At 41.4% G+C, this 17,698-nt stretch overlaps 1 protein-coding gene across 2 annotated transcripts in view; it reads right to left on the bottom strand.

The window, feature by feature from the left end:
* Positions 1-17,698, bottom strand: part of LOC137643997 (arylsulfatase B-like) — a 636,333-nt gene that overhangs the window by 261,228 nt on the left and 357,407 nt on the right. For both annotated transcript variants that reach the window (XM_068376854.1, XM_068376853.1), the window contains exon 3: positions 13,323-13,482. In XM_068376854.1, coding sequence (XP_068232955.1) covers positions 13,323-13,482 — 160 coding nt within the window. The remainder of the gene's footprint in view (positions 1-13,322; positions 13,483-17,698) is intronic.

The following is a 17,698-nucleotide window of genomic DNA, read 5'->3' as shown; positions in this document are numbered from 1 at the left end:
CACCCAACGCTTCGTCGACCTGTAGCTGGACTGTTGGGAGGGGTTTAGGTTTAAAGTAGCCCAAAACCGAATCAGGTGCCGCCTTGGGGAAGAGGATATCCTTCCACTCGTTAGAGGGGAGGTAAGGGGTCTTAAGATTCGAGTTCTTGTTGAACCCTCTCACCCAGGTGCGAAGGGACCGCTGGAAGAACACGCGGTCGTCATCGCAGTTATCCTTCGAGACCCAACCAGAGTGATGCATGTCCTTACAAACACTGCAATCCTGAGGGTCCCAGTACAAGACTGGACCCTTCATCCTCCGACACTTCGCATGTGTGCGGCAAGTATCATGACCACAAGGATGGCTCACAGTACTGGCACAAATCTGCACTCTACAGTACATCCCCGTCGTAGGCACCGCCAGTAAGGAGAAAAAGGTTTAAATGAAATTGAGTCCTCTAACAGTCACTAAAAGCTGAAAGAAATGGGTTAGTAACATTCTATGCTGACAACTGAGGGAATAGTAATCCCCAAATAGTGTGTAAATGCAGTTGGTGAGAAAAGAGGAGATAAAGTACAAAATGTCCATTCCCCTATTAAACATGTTAGATTGGAATAAATAGCCTCCTTAGAGTTAGTTGCTATAGGCCCAAAGAGGGGGGTTGGTCATGGACAGAACTGTCGCTCCTATATCTCCGTAGAGAAATAGCCAATTAGAAGGCAACGGAACGGTTAAACCTAATAGTTTAAGCAATCGACGCATCGATTAATGACCAAGGCTATAATTACAGGTTGATAACCTCACTTAGGGAAGACCTGGGATTGGAAACTAGCCTATGGAGTTATCACCCATCTATCCAATCCACACCCTCAGAGGGGAATGGGCAAATTGATAGAAAACCAATAACCATATGTAGTGGTTATTTCCATGCCGGGGCCTAGAAGACCTTTCGTAAAAGGGATTCCCAGGCCAAGCATACATAAAGAAGCCTAAAAAAGTTGAAGGAGTAAGGTCTTTATGTTGATCTGTAGTTGAATTCACATACAGTCAGTAAAGAACACACCTTAGGTTAGATAAGGCAGTCCCTGATAAAGAGGACAGAAAGGAATGTGCCCTGGAGGTACCAGCGTTGCTGAAGTACCGGCAGTGCCAGGGGCTAACGGCATTGCCGCCATCGGCTTATGTGCCCCAAGGCGCTGGTACAGACATCCACTCCCATAGACTAGTACTAGCCCTGCCACCAGTAACGGCAATGCCGTCAGGGGTAATGATGCCTAGGGGCGGCGCGGAGATAAACGGCAAGGGTTTCCGCAAAAAACACCTTGCCATAGGTGAAGGCAGCGTCACCAGTGGCGGCACTGCCGTCAGTAGCGACGTATAGCCAGTACAGGTACTATAGGATTGTGTGCCGATAGGTGGCGACAAAGCCGTTAGGTACGGGCACTGCCGTCAGTCTGACAGCTTACACCTCAGGGAGTAGCATGCTGGCGGCATTGGAGGGTCAGATCCCAGAGGGAACCAAACCCTACGATCAACAAATGCAAATACACAGCAGCATAATGATAAAATTCATGCAATGTCAGTCCCAGAAAGGCTAGGATATAAAAGAGAGGTGACGGCATGGTGTAGCTATACCCATACATCATATGGGCATTCCCTAAACAATCCCCAGAACAGAAGCGACAGCAATGATGTCAGGCTCAGAAAGAAATCTGGGTTCAATCCAAGGGTTATCCCAACAAGGGAGAGTCTCTAGACAGAGACATTATGGGCCACCGCACCCTGTATCCCAGGAAAGGTTAGAAAGACTCTATAAAACAAATGCCACGCCGTCAGACGGTGAAGCCAGAAAAAATAGATATAGTATACCGCAGGTCGATCGAGAAATCTCAGAGGCTAAGAGGTAACGGCAGTGCCAGTAAGTCGGCGCACCAACAAGTTAAGATCGGCCTTCGCAAAGGGGGAGATCCGATGGACTGCACAGTCCTAGCATGAGAGATCCCGAACGAATGCAACATGGCCGACCAACGGATTCGCCGACGCTGGCTAAGCTAGGCCTAATAGGTCGAAAAACCGGGAGATCGAAGGCAGGCGGGCATAAGGGCTCAGTAAACTAGTATAACCGAGGTAAAAACCCTCTAAGGGTAAAATGGATGCTGCCAACGAGTATAGTAAGAAAGACCTGATCGCCATTGGCGAGCCGTTTCCAACTAAAACTTAACCAATCTCGAAACTAGACTAGCCGGGACTGACATGCACTAAAACATAAATACATAATGCATGGTAAATGGATTCACAAAACAGAGCCCAAGGCATCGTTATGCTAAAAAAGAGGCTAGCTAACGTGACACTAGTGAAATAAGACTAAGTGAACACAAAATAAGAGGGCGGTCGGGTACGCGACATGATGCCCAATGGGTAGCTGGACTCAGAGCGCATGGCTCTCTCATTGTCTAATAAAGCTAAGTAACCACTCCCCGAGGGGATCTAATACGGTGACAGCTAATTCAACTTGGACGACAAAGAGGAAGCCATCAAGCATGGAAAAACTCCAAAAAAGCTGAAATAAGCGCACTGAAAAAAACTTTGTACAAAGTAAGACGCTGTGAAAAGGAATAGCGTCATCAGTTACGTACGGTGGTACCACGGGGGGTGAGGATATGTAACGGCTCCTCACCTATCCTCCCCCCTAGTTTCCTAGACTGGGTTAAGTCTGTTAGGGGTGCAGGTATCTATGGTTATCTACGTTCCTGATTATACACAATACTGTATCTTAGAATAGTCGTTCCGGGGGTTAGAACGCTGTGATACCTGACGGTAATTCTCTTGTGATATCACTCGCAGAAATATTATACAGTAGGAAGCTGCCAGAAGGACCTTCCATCAGGACGACATGGCTTGAGCCCAAATATATCTCCAATATAAACTATATAATCTTTAACAAAGCAAGAGGAAGAGAAACAAGACAGAACAGCATGCCTGAGTGTACCCTCAAGCAAGAGAACTCTAACCCAAGACAGTGGAAGACCCTGGTACAGAGGCTATGGCACTACCCAGGACTAGAGAACAATGGTTTGATTTTGGAGTGTCCTCCTACAAAATTTGCTGACCATAACTAAAGAGTTTCTTCTACCCATACCAAGATTAAAGTAGCCACTGAACAATTATAGTGTCCTAATCCTTGTGTGCAAAATATGTGTTTATACGTCAAGATAAATGAACTCTATAATCATGAGGTGATGTATGTGACAGTATATTTCCATCACATTGGAGAATTCCACAAAATCTAACAATTCAGCATGTTGTTGTAGCAAAATTTCATCTTGCTTGCGAGGAGTAGTCAGTAGCCTTTGTGCGTTCATTAGACAAGGTACTCACCTGAAAGTATCAGCTGTACACAGTGTATTCAGGAACCTTTTTATAATAAAGTGAAAAAAAACCCATGTTCCGATGTCTCATTATCCGATGACACGTGACATATTGGTGTCAGGTGTACAAATATGTCTGCTTGTGTATGCTGTGAGTGAAGTTGTTCTTTAAGTCAGTAAAATAAAAGTTCAAGATGCCTAGATACACAAGGATTAACATAGCAAACGCTGCTGCTGCGGGAGATGAAAACGAAGGAGCAGTTGGTTATAGTGAGGCCAATAAACAATATAGACAGGAACTGCGCACAAAGGACTAGAAAATACGTTAAATAACCTAGCAGAGTTAATGAACAGATTTTTGGTTGAACGAGAAGAGAAGCGGCGCGCAACCTCCGACGTACATGAATGAAAACTAAATGCACACAAGTGAAAGTACACATGCACAGCACAGTGAAGATACACAAACCGTAGTTCGGAATTTGCCAGAACTCCAAGCAAGTGTTAGGCCTTTTGATGATCAGCAGCCTAATGAAGGATTTCAATCGATCGAAGTGTTTATGAGAGACTTTGAAGTAGTCACATATGGGAGGTCTGAAAGAGAAAAAGCTATTCAACTAATTAGATTGCTGAAAGACGCTCCGGCAATGGAGGTAATGAGTTGGCCATAAGACAGTTTAAGAAGTTATGCTGAAATAAAACAAAGTTTAATTGAGAAATATGTCTTACCCATGCGAGAAAGGGGGATATAAAAGAAAATTACTGTACAAACCCATAATTTGGGAAGGTGAATCCGTTCATAGTTTTGCAACTCACATTTTTCACGATTGTGATTTGTTTGCTACCCAGAGTGCCAATCTCCCAGAAGGTGACAAAAAAGCAATTGCCAAACATATTCGTATTAGTAAAACCATATTTATGAGGTTATTTGTTCGATGACAATCGCTCATTAGCAGATGTAGTGATAGTGATACAAAACATTCTAGACAGTTTGCCAGAAGAAAAAATGACTGATTCTGAGATGTTGGCAGCCATGAGAGGCACTCACCAACACCCAAAGCATGAGAGGGGAAAATGCAGTCAGCAGGTGAGAAGAATCTTCAGATGCTGGCAGTGGGGGGAAGAGGGGCACCGACGAGTGGAGTGCCCTACCCAAGGATCACCCCGATGTTACACTTGTCAGGCCTACGGTCATCTATCTCGAGAGTGCCCAGCCAAAAACGCAGAGGGCGGGCAGGCTGTGGCACACGCACACCTCCCCTCCACCCAACATCTGAGGAAAAGGAAAATGAGGAAGGGGGAAACTAGGGAGATCGATAACCCCCCACATGACCTCAGAACCAGCAGCCAAGGCAGCAATGGGAGTGAGTACGACGGACTTCGTAAAGCAGGCACTGGGACCTCCATCGGAACCCCTGACCTAACCCCCGCAGCACTAGGTAGAAGACTAGGGAGCTGTGGCGTTGCAGGCGAGGTTGTTGGCCTATGCCCCATATATCCCAATGGCCGGCTAGGAATGTTAGCAGTTAGGATTGACCTACCAGATAAATCCATTCGAGCACTAATCGACACAGAAGCCAGCGTTTCATTCATTGAAAAAAAGATTCTCCTCAAACCCACTACAGTCAGCGGCATCCATCATCCTCGACACACCAGGAGGAAATAAACTACGCGCGTAAGCCATACAACAATCGTCAACTTTAAGGTGGGATCTGTGAAGTTTACACATGAATTTCTATCTTGCCAACTTTGGAAATTCCAGGAATCGAGGCTAGATTAGGAACTGACTTTATAAGTAGTGATCACATATGCATTTTTGGAGGAAAAGATACAATAACAGTAAAAGAAGGAGGGTGCATTTTGCCGATAAAAAGTAATGAGAGAGTAAGTGCTTCTGCAGGCACGGAGAGATGATTAAATAAGGTAACAGCTGTACATGAGAGAGAAGTGCTGTCTCCCCCAGATACTTACGAGCATATCGGTGACCCCGTGTCAGCCTCTTCCGGAAGGAGCCAAGGTCGTTGTTAAACTCCATGACAATTGGGTGCACGTAGTCTTAGAGGGCTAATCAGAAATAAAAGAGAACAGAGCTGATATAATGATTGTTAATTTGTCAAATAAAAGAGTTGTGTTAGGAAGCAATTCTGTGTGTGAATTAGAGTTATGTGAAATTGTTAATAATGGGATCTTGGGAGCCACAACTCCAGCCAGCACAGACAAACGCACTCAAAACTTGATTATGCAAGCTCGAAAACTGTCCGTCAGAATATCAACCTGTAGTTAGTGACATTGTAAATGATTATTCCAATATAATTGCAATTGGAGACGAGCCACACAGGAGAATTGATCATTTTCCCTTTAGCATTGAAACTGGGCAGGCGGAGCCGATCAGGTCAAGGCCTTATAAGGTACCCATTCATTTACAGGGAGAGATAGAAAGGGAAATTAGTAAATTAAGGGAACAAGGGATAATCAGGGAGAGCAAATCCCCCAGGACTTCTCCAATTGTAGTTGTTAAGAAAAAGGATGGCTCGGTAAGATTGTGTGTTGATTATAGGAAGTAGAATGCAGTCACTAAGGATAATGCATTTCCATTGCCCTCGATCGAAGAATTACTCGTGAAGATACGGGATAATGAATTTTTACAACTATTGATTTAAAGTCTGGATACTACCAAATACCCATTCAGGAAGACAGTAAATGTAAAATCTCATTTATAGCTAACGATCAACTATTTCAGTATAATTTTCTTTCTTTTGGTGTTAAAAATGCTCCAAGTCATTTCTCTAGAGTAATGATGGTGTTTTTGTCTCCCTTAATTGGCCATAATGTCCTTGTTTATTTAGACGATATCATAATTACAGGGAAAACGGTTGAAGAACATACGGTAATAATAATAATATTCGTAAAGTTTTAGAAGCATTGCGACGTAATGGTATGAAAATAAATTTGTCAAAGTGCAAATTTTTCTGTAAACAGGTCAAATTTTTAGGTCACATTATAACCCCAGAAGGTATCCAACCCTGCCCCAGAAAAGTAGAAGCTATTAGAGATTTCCCCAGGCCATGTACCCATAAGCAAGAAGCTGGGTTCCTTGGGCTCGATGGGTATTACCGTAAATTCATAAGAGGTTTTGGAGAGATAGCGAGACCCTTAGATGCTTTAAAGAAACAAAAAGTAATAAATCGGGAAGTGGAAGAAGAAAGGGCCTTTAACCATTTAAAAGCTCCCTTAACTAGCAATGACTTACTCGCATATCCTAGATTTGATCACCTGTTTTTAGTGACAACAGATGCGAGTAGCTTAGCTATTGGTGGCGTAGTTTGTCAATGAGATGATAAAGGTAGAGAGCGACCCATTTGCTTTGCTGACAGAGCATTAAAAGAGACAGAAAAGGATTATAGTATAATCGATCGAGAGGCTTTAGCTATTTTTGGGGTTCTAGAGAGGAATCAGTTCTTTCTATTAGGTCAGTCGATTGAGTTGCAAAGTGATCATCGCCATTTACATGACATATTTTTTAAAGGAGATTTGACATCTAGACAAGCGAGATGGATTGAAAGATTGTTAGAGTTTAATCTAAAGGGTTTTCACCTCATACAAGGTTAAGCTAACAAGGTAGCTGATACCCTCTCTAGAGGTGCAGTAATAGGAGTAACAACTAGGACACAAAAGAGGAACGAAGAATGAACCAAAATATTGAAGACCCTGTCAAAATAGAGAACAGGATGTAAATTCATGCGAGGACCAATCATAAAATGGGATCAACAAAAGAGAGAAAGAGAGAGAGAGAGAGAGAGAGAGAGAGAGAGAGAGAGAGAGAGAGAGAGAGAGAGAGAGAGAGAGAGAAAAATATGGGAATGGTGAAGATAAATATATGTGGGTGGCCGAGGACATGACCAGGAGAGTCCAGAATGAATGCCCTGATGATGCAGGTATGATTGACTTGGGAGGTTGGGACATAAAAGAAGACCGAGAGGGACAGGAAAAAAGAGGAATGGATGGAAAGAGTGCAAGCAGTGATTAAAGAGGAATCGGAGAGTTATCCATCATTTCTGAATGTGCCTCATGAGAATTTTTTTATAGAGAATATCTCATATATTTTGCTTACGAGAAGAGGGGAGGAGAATTTTGTGCACAGGTAGTTCTTCCTCCCTCTCTAATTAATTAAGCCATCCCCACTTTACATGCAAGTCTGTATGCAGGGCATTTAGGGATTGATAGAACATCAAGGAGAGCACGAGAATCCTTTATTTTGGTTAGGAATGAAAAAATCTTAGAAAATTATATAAAATGATATGCTTGTAACTGTTCCAAAGAACATAAAAACACTGTACCGGAAGCCAGAAAGTGGCATGTGATTCCTATTAAATTTTATAGGGTGCATATGGATGTATCAGGACCATATCCTACTGGTTTAACACAACATAAGTAAATGTGTGTATTTGTGGATGCATTTACTCACAGTAGTGCGAATTTTACGTTGCTTAGTGGCTGATAACCCCCTTCATTGGCACGACATGCTTCCTACAGCTGAGCAAGCTTTGAACGTTGCATATATGACCTGACTAATTCGCAACAGTTGCCAAATTATTCAACTGAGCAATACCGTGTATATTACTGAATCTCTTAATGAGAGCTCTAAGTATGATGGTCGGCACAAAACCGCACCGGTAAAAGTATTTTGACTCATTGTGTGCATTTGAAATGATTACAACCTAGGAAACACAAACTGGAGCCAGCGTATTTTGGGTCCATCCTGAGTAAAGATGGTTAATCCAAAACAGTAGTAATACAAAGCATTATTAATGGCACAGTGTCTGAACATCATCAAGCAAACATTCATGTGGTGCCTGAAGAGGTAGTTTTGAAAAATGTCAAACAGAGTGTTCCTCCTTACCCCTGCATATGTGACATTCCTCGAGTTGATGAGTAGATTTTTTTTTTCTTTGCTGTTGCTGTTATTTGACCAAACCTCATTTCTTCTTTTGACATGTTTTAAATAAACTTGATGATAACAACGTGTTCTTATATTGGTGCTTCATTTATACGTAGAGTGTTGTGGTAATATTGATGAGTGTGGCAATACATATAACATGCTGCCAAGTGAACCTAAAAACAATCAGAGGTTAAATAGGTCAGGTGAGATCAGTCAGGCAGATGCTGTATTATTCATGTATTTATATGATTCCTGGTTGCTGGGGCCGGGGCGGTTCCAAAAAGGCAAGTGGCTGCTGGATTAGAGTTCAGCTTTAAGGAAAGGCAGGGTTAGAGAATGTGTAGATGTGAATGTCTTATACTTAGAGTTATAAGAGAAGAGCGGGAAGATGAATGATTTTCTCGGGAAAACGGTTAGTGGCCACTGATTGATAATTGCAAGTGCAAGTGTAGAGTGATTTTTATTAAAAATGGCGAAACGGTGGTGATGAATTGTGTTGCAAAGTTGTGCCGTAAACAAGGACAAGTCAAATCGAGGGATGAAGGAATATCTATTCCTACCCCTGCCCGCAACCAGAGGGAAGTTATTGATGAGATTGTGTAATACTGATGTTATGATTTTTTTTTAAATTTGGGTATTCTGAATTTTAGTTGCAGAGTTCATAAGAAGAAATGAGTGAAATTATTTTATATTATATTGTGTATACTGCATTATTAAATACAATATTTAATTTTTTTTTTCATTTTTTTTTTGTGGAAGATGTTATTTTTTTGGGATGATTTGTATGTACATATTTTATTTGGCAATTTTGTTTAGTACATGCCATGTCTAATCCGGATCAGTCTTTGTAGATCTCTTCGAGCGTTTTATGCGTATCTTCTCCAGACTCCTGACCCATCTTTCAGGTGTGCTCCTATCACTGGGTCTGTTACTGCTGTGAACTGTAGAGTCCAGTACTCTTTCCTGTTGGCATCTTGAGATCCTGTTGGATTTCAGTAGTCTCTTGACAGACCCCACAATCTCTCTCCTCTTCCCTGGGGGAATGGAGAGGCGGTGTGATTTCAATTTCCAATAGATTCCCAGCCATTGAAACTCCTGAGCTGGAGAAAGTCAAGACTTCTTGAAGTTGATCTTGAATCCCAGATGTTCCAGGAACTGGATCACTTTCTTGGATGCTTGCAGACAAGCCGTCCTGGATGCTGCCCACACCAGCCAGTCGTCCAGGTACGCTACTACCAGAACACCTTCTAGGCGTAGTTGTTAAACGACTGCATCTGCAAGTTTCAGGAAGATCCTTGGGGCTATGTTTAGTCCGAAGGGTATGGCTCTGAAGACATACTTTTTCTTCTGTAACTTGAATCCTAGGTAAGAGGAGAGGGGGCGGCTGACTGGGAGATACCAGTAAGCATCTGCCAGGTCTATTGAGAATGGGTACACCCCTTTTGGTAACAGAGTCCTTATGTGCTGAAGGGTTAACATCCTGAACTTGTTCTCGATGAACTTGTTGAGTGGTGACAAGTCCAGAATGACTCTGAGTTTGTCTGAGTCCTTCTTGGGAACTCAAACAGCCTTCCCTGGAATTTGATGGACTTTGCTCTCCTTATAACCTTTTTGCTCAAGAGTTCTAAGGTATATTTCTCCAATAAGGGGGTGGAGTGTTGGAAGAATTGAGAAGAATTAGGCTGTGGGCCCAAGGATCGAAGGTCCAACGATCTTGAAAGTGTTGGAGTCTCCCTCCTACCTGAAGCATCTCATTGCTTCGATTGTCCGGATGGTTTACCTCCCTGACCGCGTCCTCCCCTACCTCGTAAGCGGTGTCTTGAAGAGCCCCGTCGGGAGCCTCTACCTTTCGGACGAAAGGTAGTGGTTTGCTCCTCCATCGACACTGGAACAGAAAGTGCACGGGGCCGTACTCCTTTGTCACAGCCAGAAAGCCAGGGCTACCGTGATAGGAAAACTGGGTCTTGACCCCAGCCCTGTGCGCCAGTCACAGAGGGCATATCTGGGCTGGGAACCACACAAGTACCATCGACACCCCTTGAGAGAGAGGTGTTGCCACAAGGAGCCATATTCCTGTGACTACGACAGGCCTTCCTGGACTTCTTTGCTCTCTTCCTCTTCATCTCCTTGTTCGTCATCTGACAAGAAGAATCAGAATACAAGTAGGAGGAGGAGGAGGAGGAGGAGGAGGAGGAGGAATAGAGCACACGCTTCTTCCTCTTCCTGACTCTCGTTCCTGGCTCTGCGAGCAGAGAGGTCGTTGACAACTACACTCCCCCAAAGGGAGAAACCACATGGGTTGGTCCAACAACAGCCACAACACTGGGACACACTGTAACAGGGGAAGGGGAAGGCACACTTACAAGGCCCCCCGACCCCTAATGAGCGGGGCCAGAAGCACAACCAGTGATACTGAGGCAGCAGGAACAGGCCCCGGACACCCTGGTAAAAAGGTCAGGGCAATAGACAAAGGGGAAGGGGTGAGATTTACAGGCACAGGGCCAGGGATTGCTGCAACACTCTTCTTTCCCTTACCCTTACATTTACCTTTACTGGCTGCTGGGGCCACAGCTCCTGACTCTAGCACTTTGCCTACTGGGAGGGGGGCTACTTTACCAGACTTACAAACCTTAGGTTTTTTCAAGGGAGGAACCACCAAGCTCTCTCACATTGGGGGAACCACCACGCCCTTCACCACTGGCATCATCAGAAGATACTTGAGACACTTGTAATTGCACAGGGGATATCGGGCGAGAGGTAGCCTTAGCTACCAACTCCCTAACAAAGTCTTCTTAGACTTCTGTGGGTCAAATGTATCATCAACATTCTCCACGGTCACAGGCGAAGAGCCTTCAGTTTCCGTAGTGGACAGGCAAACACTAGGGGTTCCCAAGCACCAGTGAAACCTAAAATGCTGGCGATGTAGAACCAGGTTCTACTGACCTTCAGCGTACTCCCTGGGGACTGATCCAGGGGTGTCTGCACAGGAGCAGTAGCAGCAGTCTCACCCCCCAAGGAAAGAGAAGTAGCTCACTAATTCCCCATCATGGTGTATGCTTGCTACTGCGCCGGTGGCTATAACCTACACTCGGGACACGGGGATGACTGCAAGCAGCCGTACCCCTAAATATAAACACAGAGGGAGTGTGGATCCACAACCAATTTTGCCCTAAACTGGTTGCAATGTCCACCGTTCCTCAGGCAAACATGAACTTCTTGCTTCCATTCCATAACTAACAACCAATCACTTCTTGAAAAAGACAGCTGTCTGTAAATTTGTACTCAACAGCAGCTGAAACAAAAGCCAATAATATTTTTGAGGTTTTTACAGATTTAAAGACTACTCAAGAATGGCAGAGGCAATGAACAATGACATTGCCCTAGCTAGCAGGACAGTGACACTGCTCTAGCTAGCAGGACAATACCCTAGAGATTAACCATATATACATATGATCAGCACCCAATTTCCCTCTCCACCAAGCTAGGACCAGGGAGGGCCAGGCAATGGCTGCTGCTAACCGAACAGGTAAACATATAGGTTCAAGTAAACCTGCCCATTCTTAGCCCTCAATGATGTAGAGGTTGCGGACAACACAAGAATCTATTGAGTTTGACCTAGACTCGATCTCCCGTCCAGCAGAACACCAGGGAGGGATATTTCTAATAAGACATCCAAAAGGAAAGTGGGGGAGGCTCCTTGCCCCATACCCTCACCAGTTGGATAACCCCTTGTTATTTAACTTTAATAACCGATTTGAGCTTGCGCTGAAACAATCTCCCTAATTAAAGGACGAGGATTTGCATTATGCATAGAACAAACACGGCAAGGGATCAAACTTAGAAAAACTAATACTGTATTTAGAATGAAAGCAGAGTAAAAATACATAAAGCTGGTTGAGGTGATAAGACACAATAACTTAAACATTACAATGTTGCCAAGAAGGCTGAGAGTGAATAACATTGTATACCATGCATACAAAGCTGATCACTTCAGCAAACAAAACAAAAGACCAAAAGCAATTCTGAACAGTAAATAAACCATTCTGTAACATTATAACTGGGGCTAAGAATAGAGTAAAAACTAAACAGTAATTTAATTCCTGTGGCTTAACAGTAGATATAGTTTTCTCACTTAAAAGAGCTCTGAAAGATATGTTAACAGATAGGCAACTTTAATAAAGATAGAGATTTAATGCAAATTAGTGCACAAGTGGTATTGTCTCAAGTTTAGCATTAGTTCTCGGTGATGTGTCAATAGTTACCAGATGATTTTTATCATTGGAGGTGTTATGATGGGTTCACTAGACCCTCAACCTACGGGTCTCCTTTATATACAATGAGTCTGTGCTTTGCACATTGATGCACAAGTCCTAGATCAAGGGAGACATTTCTTTGGTATTTTTATGTTGTACAGTATTGTATTGGATTCCCTGCTCTAGTCTTTAGAGATCAATCTTTGGAGACAACTCAGTATATTAACCTAAAATATACATAAAAAGAAGGCAACAAGTTACACAGCAAAATAGAAGAAAGCTAGTAAAATATGGAGGATGTTGAAGCTCTAATGAGAAACAGAAGTATAATGAGGAATAGAAAGCCATGAAAGACATTTTTAATCACAATAGAGGGAAAATATTCCCCAGCTTGATATCCCTCTTGTCTTTCACCTAGTTTTTCATGAAAAAAAAACAGCAGTTCTACACAGCATGCTCTCATTAGGAGGTTTGTGTTAAAACAAAGGTTTGCACAGTGTATGGACACACTGATATCACATTTTCACACTACAGCAGCAAATTACTTCGATCATTAATTTCATAGTAAAAGATAACATTCAAAACTATTACCTTTTAAATTGTATATCATTCAGCTCGTATATCTCCCATGACCAAGTCAAAAATTAATTCTTATAGGTAGAATAAAAAATAGATATAATTGGATATAAAAACTGAGTTGAATTAATCGCAGAATCATAATTTTCAATCACTGCTACTTTCTATTGATCATATAGTATTATATTGAATCCGAAAATTATCCTTACCTGTGTGAATTGGATGCTTTCCTGATAAGAGGGCTGACCTTGAAGGTGTGCATATTGGCTGCACATAATAATTCTGAAGAATAACTCCTGAATATGCTAAAGCATCTATGTTGGGAGTAGGTATCTGGGTCGATCCATGAAATCCTACATCATTGAAACCCTAAAGAAAATTATGCTAACTAGGCTTAACAAATTATGAAAATGTTCTAATGTTACCTATACACAGTTTTATTATAGTTATGTACAGCATTGCTTTTATGATTGCACTACAATTGTAAGTAAACATAATATACATAGTACTTTTTTAATATCTTTGGCATGCAATGTTAAGTCAAAAAAGTGTTGAAATAAAATTTATTTCAATACTTGCCTCACATCCATGTGGTATAAACTTTAAAAGCGAGAATAAGTAGTGCGTCTGTGTACCTAACCCTCCCATATTTCTTCAACTACTACTACTACAATGCAGGTCCACAGGAGGCCAACTTATTGGAAAACTCATAGTCCCTTTGTCCTTGCTACATTTGGGGAGGAGGGCAGAATTCAATGAATATTAGTTAAGCATTAAAATTAGGAAAACAAATATTTTATAAATTCTGTTTATTTCAATAAGTCTTGCCATCATTCATTGTGCAGATTCCTACAATGACTGCAAGGTGGGTACTGGTAAACAATTAAAGATAGTCAATGAAATCCACCCTGAAACAAGAAGTAAATAACAAAATACTCCATACTCCATTAGGTAGTAGTTGGCCAGGGCACCAGCCGCCCGTTGAGATCCTACCGCTAGAGTTATTGGATCCTTTGACTCGCCAGACAGTAATGCATTGGATCCCCTCTCTTTAGTTACGGCTCATTTTTTCTTTGCCTACACATACACCAAATAGTCTGGCATATTCTTTACAGATTCTCGTCTTTCCTCATACACCTGACTACAATGAGATTACCAAACACTTTTTCACCCAAGGGGCTAATTACTGTTCTGTAATTCTTCAGTGTACTTTCCTCTTGGTAAGGGTAGAAGAGACTCTTTAGCTATGGTAAGCAGCTCCTCTAGGATGACACTCCAAAAACAAACCATTGTTCTCTAGTCTTGGGTAGTGCCATAGCATCTGTACCATGGTCTTCCACTGTCTTGGGTTAGAGTTCTTTTGCTTGAGGATTCACTAGGGCATACTTTTCTATCTTATTTTTTTTCTATGCCTGGTGGTTTATCAAGATGTTGTCTTTTCCTTATCTGATTCTTTTTCTTCTCAAAACCCTCCTTACTGTTCTCCCTTCAGTTAAAGTGGCTCTCCTGGAGGGTATTTAGCCTTGCATTGTGTATCAGCTCCTCCATGTTGACCAGTTTTTCCTACTTTTTTTCTATAGTCTATGGGTTTGATCAATCACTTTATTTATATTTCTGTACATATTTTTTTTTTTTTATAATTCTTGTTAATCTAGTTTTTAAGTATGATGTCTCTTATATTACCATTAATTCTTATGCTGTCTAGAGACATTGCGTGAAATCCGGGACCAGTACGTCCTAAATTTCGTCAATGTCATCTACTGTATTGCAATATTCGTGGTCTTCATCCAAATATTCAAGACCTTACAGTTGCGTCCAGACAGTATGATATTCTTTTGTGCTTAGAAATTATGGTTTCTGACATGAGGCACTCATCTGAGCTCCTTATAACTGGTTTTAAGAAGCCAATAATGTTGAGATATGATGCCATCCCTAGGGCCAGGAGAATGGTGGTGTATATTAGGACTGGGTACCCTGCTTCTCGTAAGTCCTGCTATGAATGTGGATGTCATGAGATTCAGGTAATAAAAGTTTGTGGCAGGAATAACAACCTCTATTTGTGTTTGATGTACCGGAATCCAGACATGGATGATTCTATCTTTGTCTTCTTACCATTATGGCTAAGATACAAGACGATGATAAAAAGGCTTCTTTTGTCTTTGTTGGTGATTTCAATACTCAACATAGGGAGTGGTTAGGTTCTGTTTCTCCTAACAATCACCATGGCTTAAGACCTTTAGACTTTGCCTCTGAATCAGGATGTGAGCAAATCATAAGTGAGGCTACTCACAGGTCCGGTAAATGCTTGGACCTCGGATACACGGACTCCCCTGGTGTTATAACAAGTAAGGTTGGTTCTCCAGTCAGGATATCTGATCATGCCTTGATTTCATTACTAGTGAAGACTGAGCAGTCTGTCCCTGATATATCATACTCATGTAAAATTTATATGAAATCTCAAGCAGACTGGAAAGGGATTTTGCATGATCTTTTGGGCTTGAATTGGTCAAATTTATATAATAGCGTTGATCCTGTTGTCCCTTTGAATGAGAATCTAGTCAACATAATTGATAGGCATATCCCTTCTTGTGTGCTAAGGTACCGAGTGAAGGACAAACCTTAGTTCAATGATGATTGTAGACATGCTTATTTTAAGAAGCAGGAGGCCTATCATCCCTGGAAGGGTAACAGATCAGATTTGACCTGGAAGAACTATACTCAGCTTAGAGCTTTTGCTTAGAGAGTCTATGCTTCAACAGAAAAGGAATACAATTTAACCATAAAAGAAACCCTTTCTGGTACAACTCAGGATCATAAATGGTGGTCTACCCTTAAATCTACACTCTTTGTTGTAGATGCAACAGTTCCTCCTTTACTTAAACCAGATGGCTCAGTCACTCACTATCCAAAGGAAGAGGCAACCCTTTTGGCTGATGTCTTTGGCAGTAAACTGAGTAATGAAAAACTTGAACTTCCTCATTCCTGTTTTCCTGAGGCTAAACTAACTAGTTTAACTTTTTGATCATGTAAAATTATAGCTCTGTTGATGGACCTTGATACTTATGGAGGTGTAGACCTAAATGGTATTTTTCCTTTGTTTTTTATAAAGACTGCAGATTTCTTAGCTCCAAAGGTATCTGTTATTTTGCACAAGTTAGCAAAAAGAGGAGCTTTTAGCACTTGTTGGAGAATTGGTAATGTTACTCCTCTATGTAAATGTGTTTGTGGTAGCTCAAATCAAACTGATTACCGACCAATTTCCATAACTCCCATTTTGTCTAAAGTTTTTGAGCATCTTCTGGAAAAACGTCTTTATAGGTTTGCTGAAAATAATCATCTATTCCCTAGTTTGCAATTTGGATTTTGTAGGCCTTGGAGCATGTGATGCCCTTCTTACAATCTCCAAAATGATGTACAGAAATCCCTTGATCGTGGTCAGGAAGTTCATATGATTGGCCTTGATTTTAGTGCTGCCTTTGACCTTGTTAATCATGAGGCCCTTATTTTCAAACTCAAACAGTTGGGAGTGGGTGGGTCATTTCTTAGCATTATTATTGAATTTTTAAGAAATAAATCTCAGAGTTGTTGTTGATGGGTACCATACTGAATATAGGTATGTGATATCTGGTGTTCCACAGGGTAGTGTTCTTAGCCCCTTACTTTTCATACTACATACACATGACATATGGTTTGACCGAGAAAACAATTCCATCCCCTAAATGTAAATCTGGGGTTGCTGAATCCCTTAATAGAGATCGAGCTAAAATTAGTGCATGGTGCAAATTATGGGGCATGAAGTTGAATCCTAACAAAATTCAAAGTATGATTGTAAGTCAAGGACAGTGGATTTTCAACATCCGAATCTCAGCATTGATAATGTTTCTTTAACTTTGTGTGATTCTTTTGAAATTTCAAGTGTGATTTTTGACAGCAAATTTACTTTTGAGACACACATTAGTTCTGTGTCTTCTTCAATTGCAAAAATAATTGACTTATTGAGAAAGTCTTTTAAGATTTTCAGTGTTCAATCTATTCTGAAGAAATTTTGATTCTTTCATTCTACCTTGCTTCAAGTATTATTCTCCTGTATGGTCTTCAGCCACTGATTCTCATCTTAATTTGTTGGACAGACACTTACAGTCTATTAAATTTCTTATTCCTGATCTAGATATTAATCTTTGGCACTGTCGTTCAATTAGTTCATTATGCATGTTGCTTAAGATTTTTCATAATTCTGACCATCCTTTACATTCAGATCTTCCTGGACAGTTCCATCCTGTTCGTAATACTAGGCTTGCAGTTAATTCTAATAATCAGACCTTCTCCATCATGAGGCTCAATACTACACAGTATTCTAGAAGTTTTATTCCAGCTGTGACCAAGTTGTGGAATGATCTTTCTAATCTGGTAGTTGAATCAGTAAAACTTCAAATGTTCAAAGGTGCAGCAAAAGTTTTTATGTTGAACAGGCTGTTACTGTTTTTAGAATGATTTATTGTTGATCTTTTCTCATCATTTATCTATTTACTTATTTCCTTTCCTCACTAGGCAATTTTTCCCTGTTGGAGCCCTTGGGCTTATGGCA

Source organism: Palaemon carinicauda, chromosome 7, assembly GCF_036898095.1.
Source record: "Palaemon carinicauda isolate YSFRI2023 chromosome 7, ASM3689809v2, whole genome shotgun sequence".
Classification (NCBI taxonomy): domain Eukaryota; kingdom Metazoa; phylum Arthropoda; class Malacostraca; order Decapoda; family Palaemonidae; genus Palaemon; species Palaemon carinicauda.
This window is presented reverse-complemented; position numbering and strand designations above follow the sequence as displayed.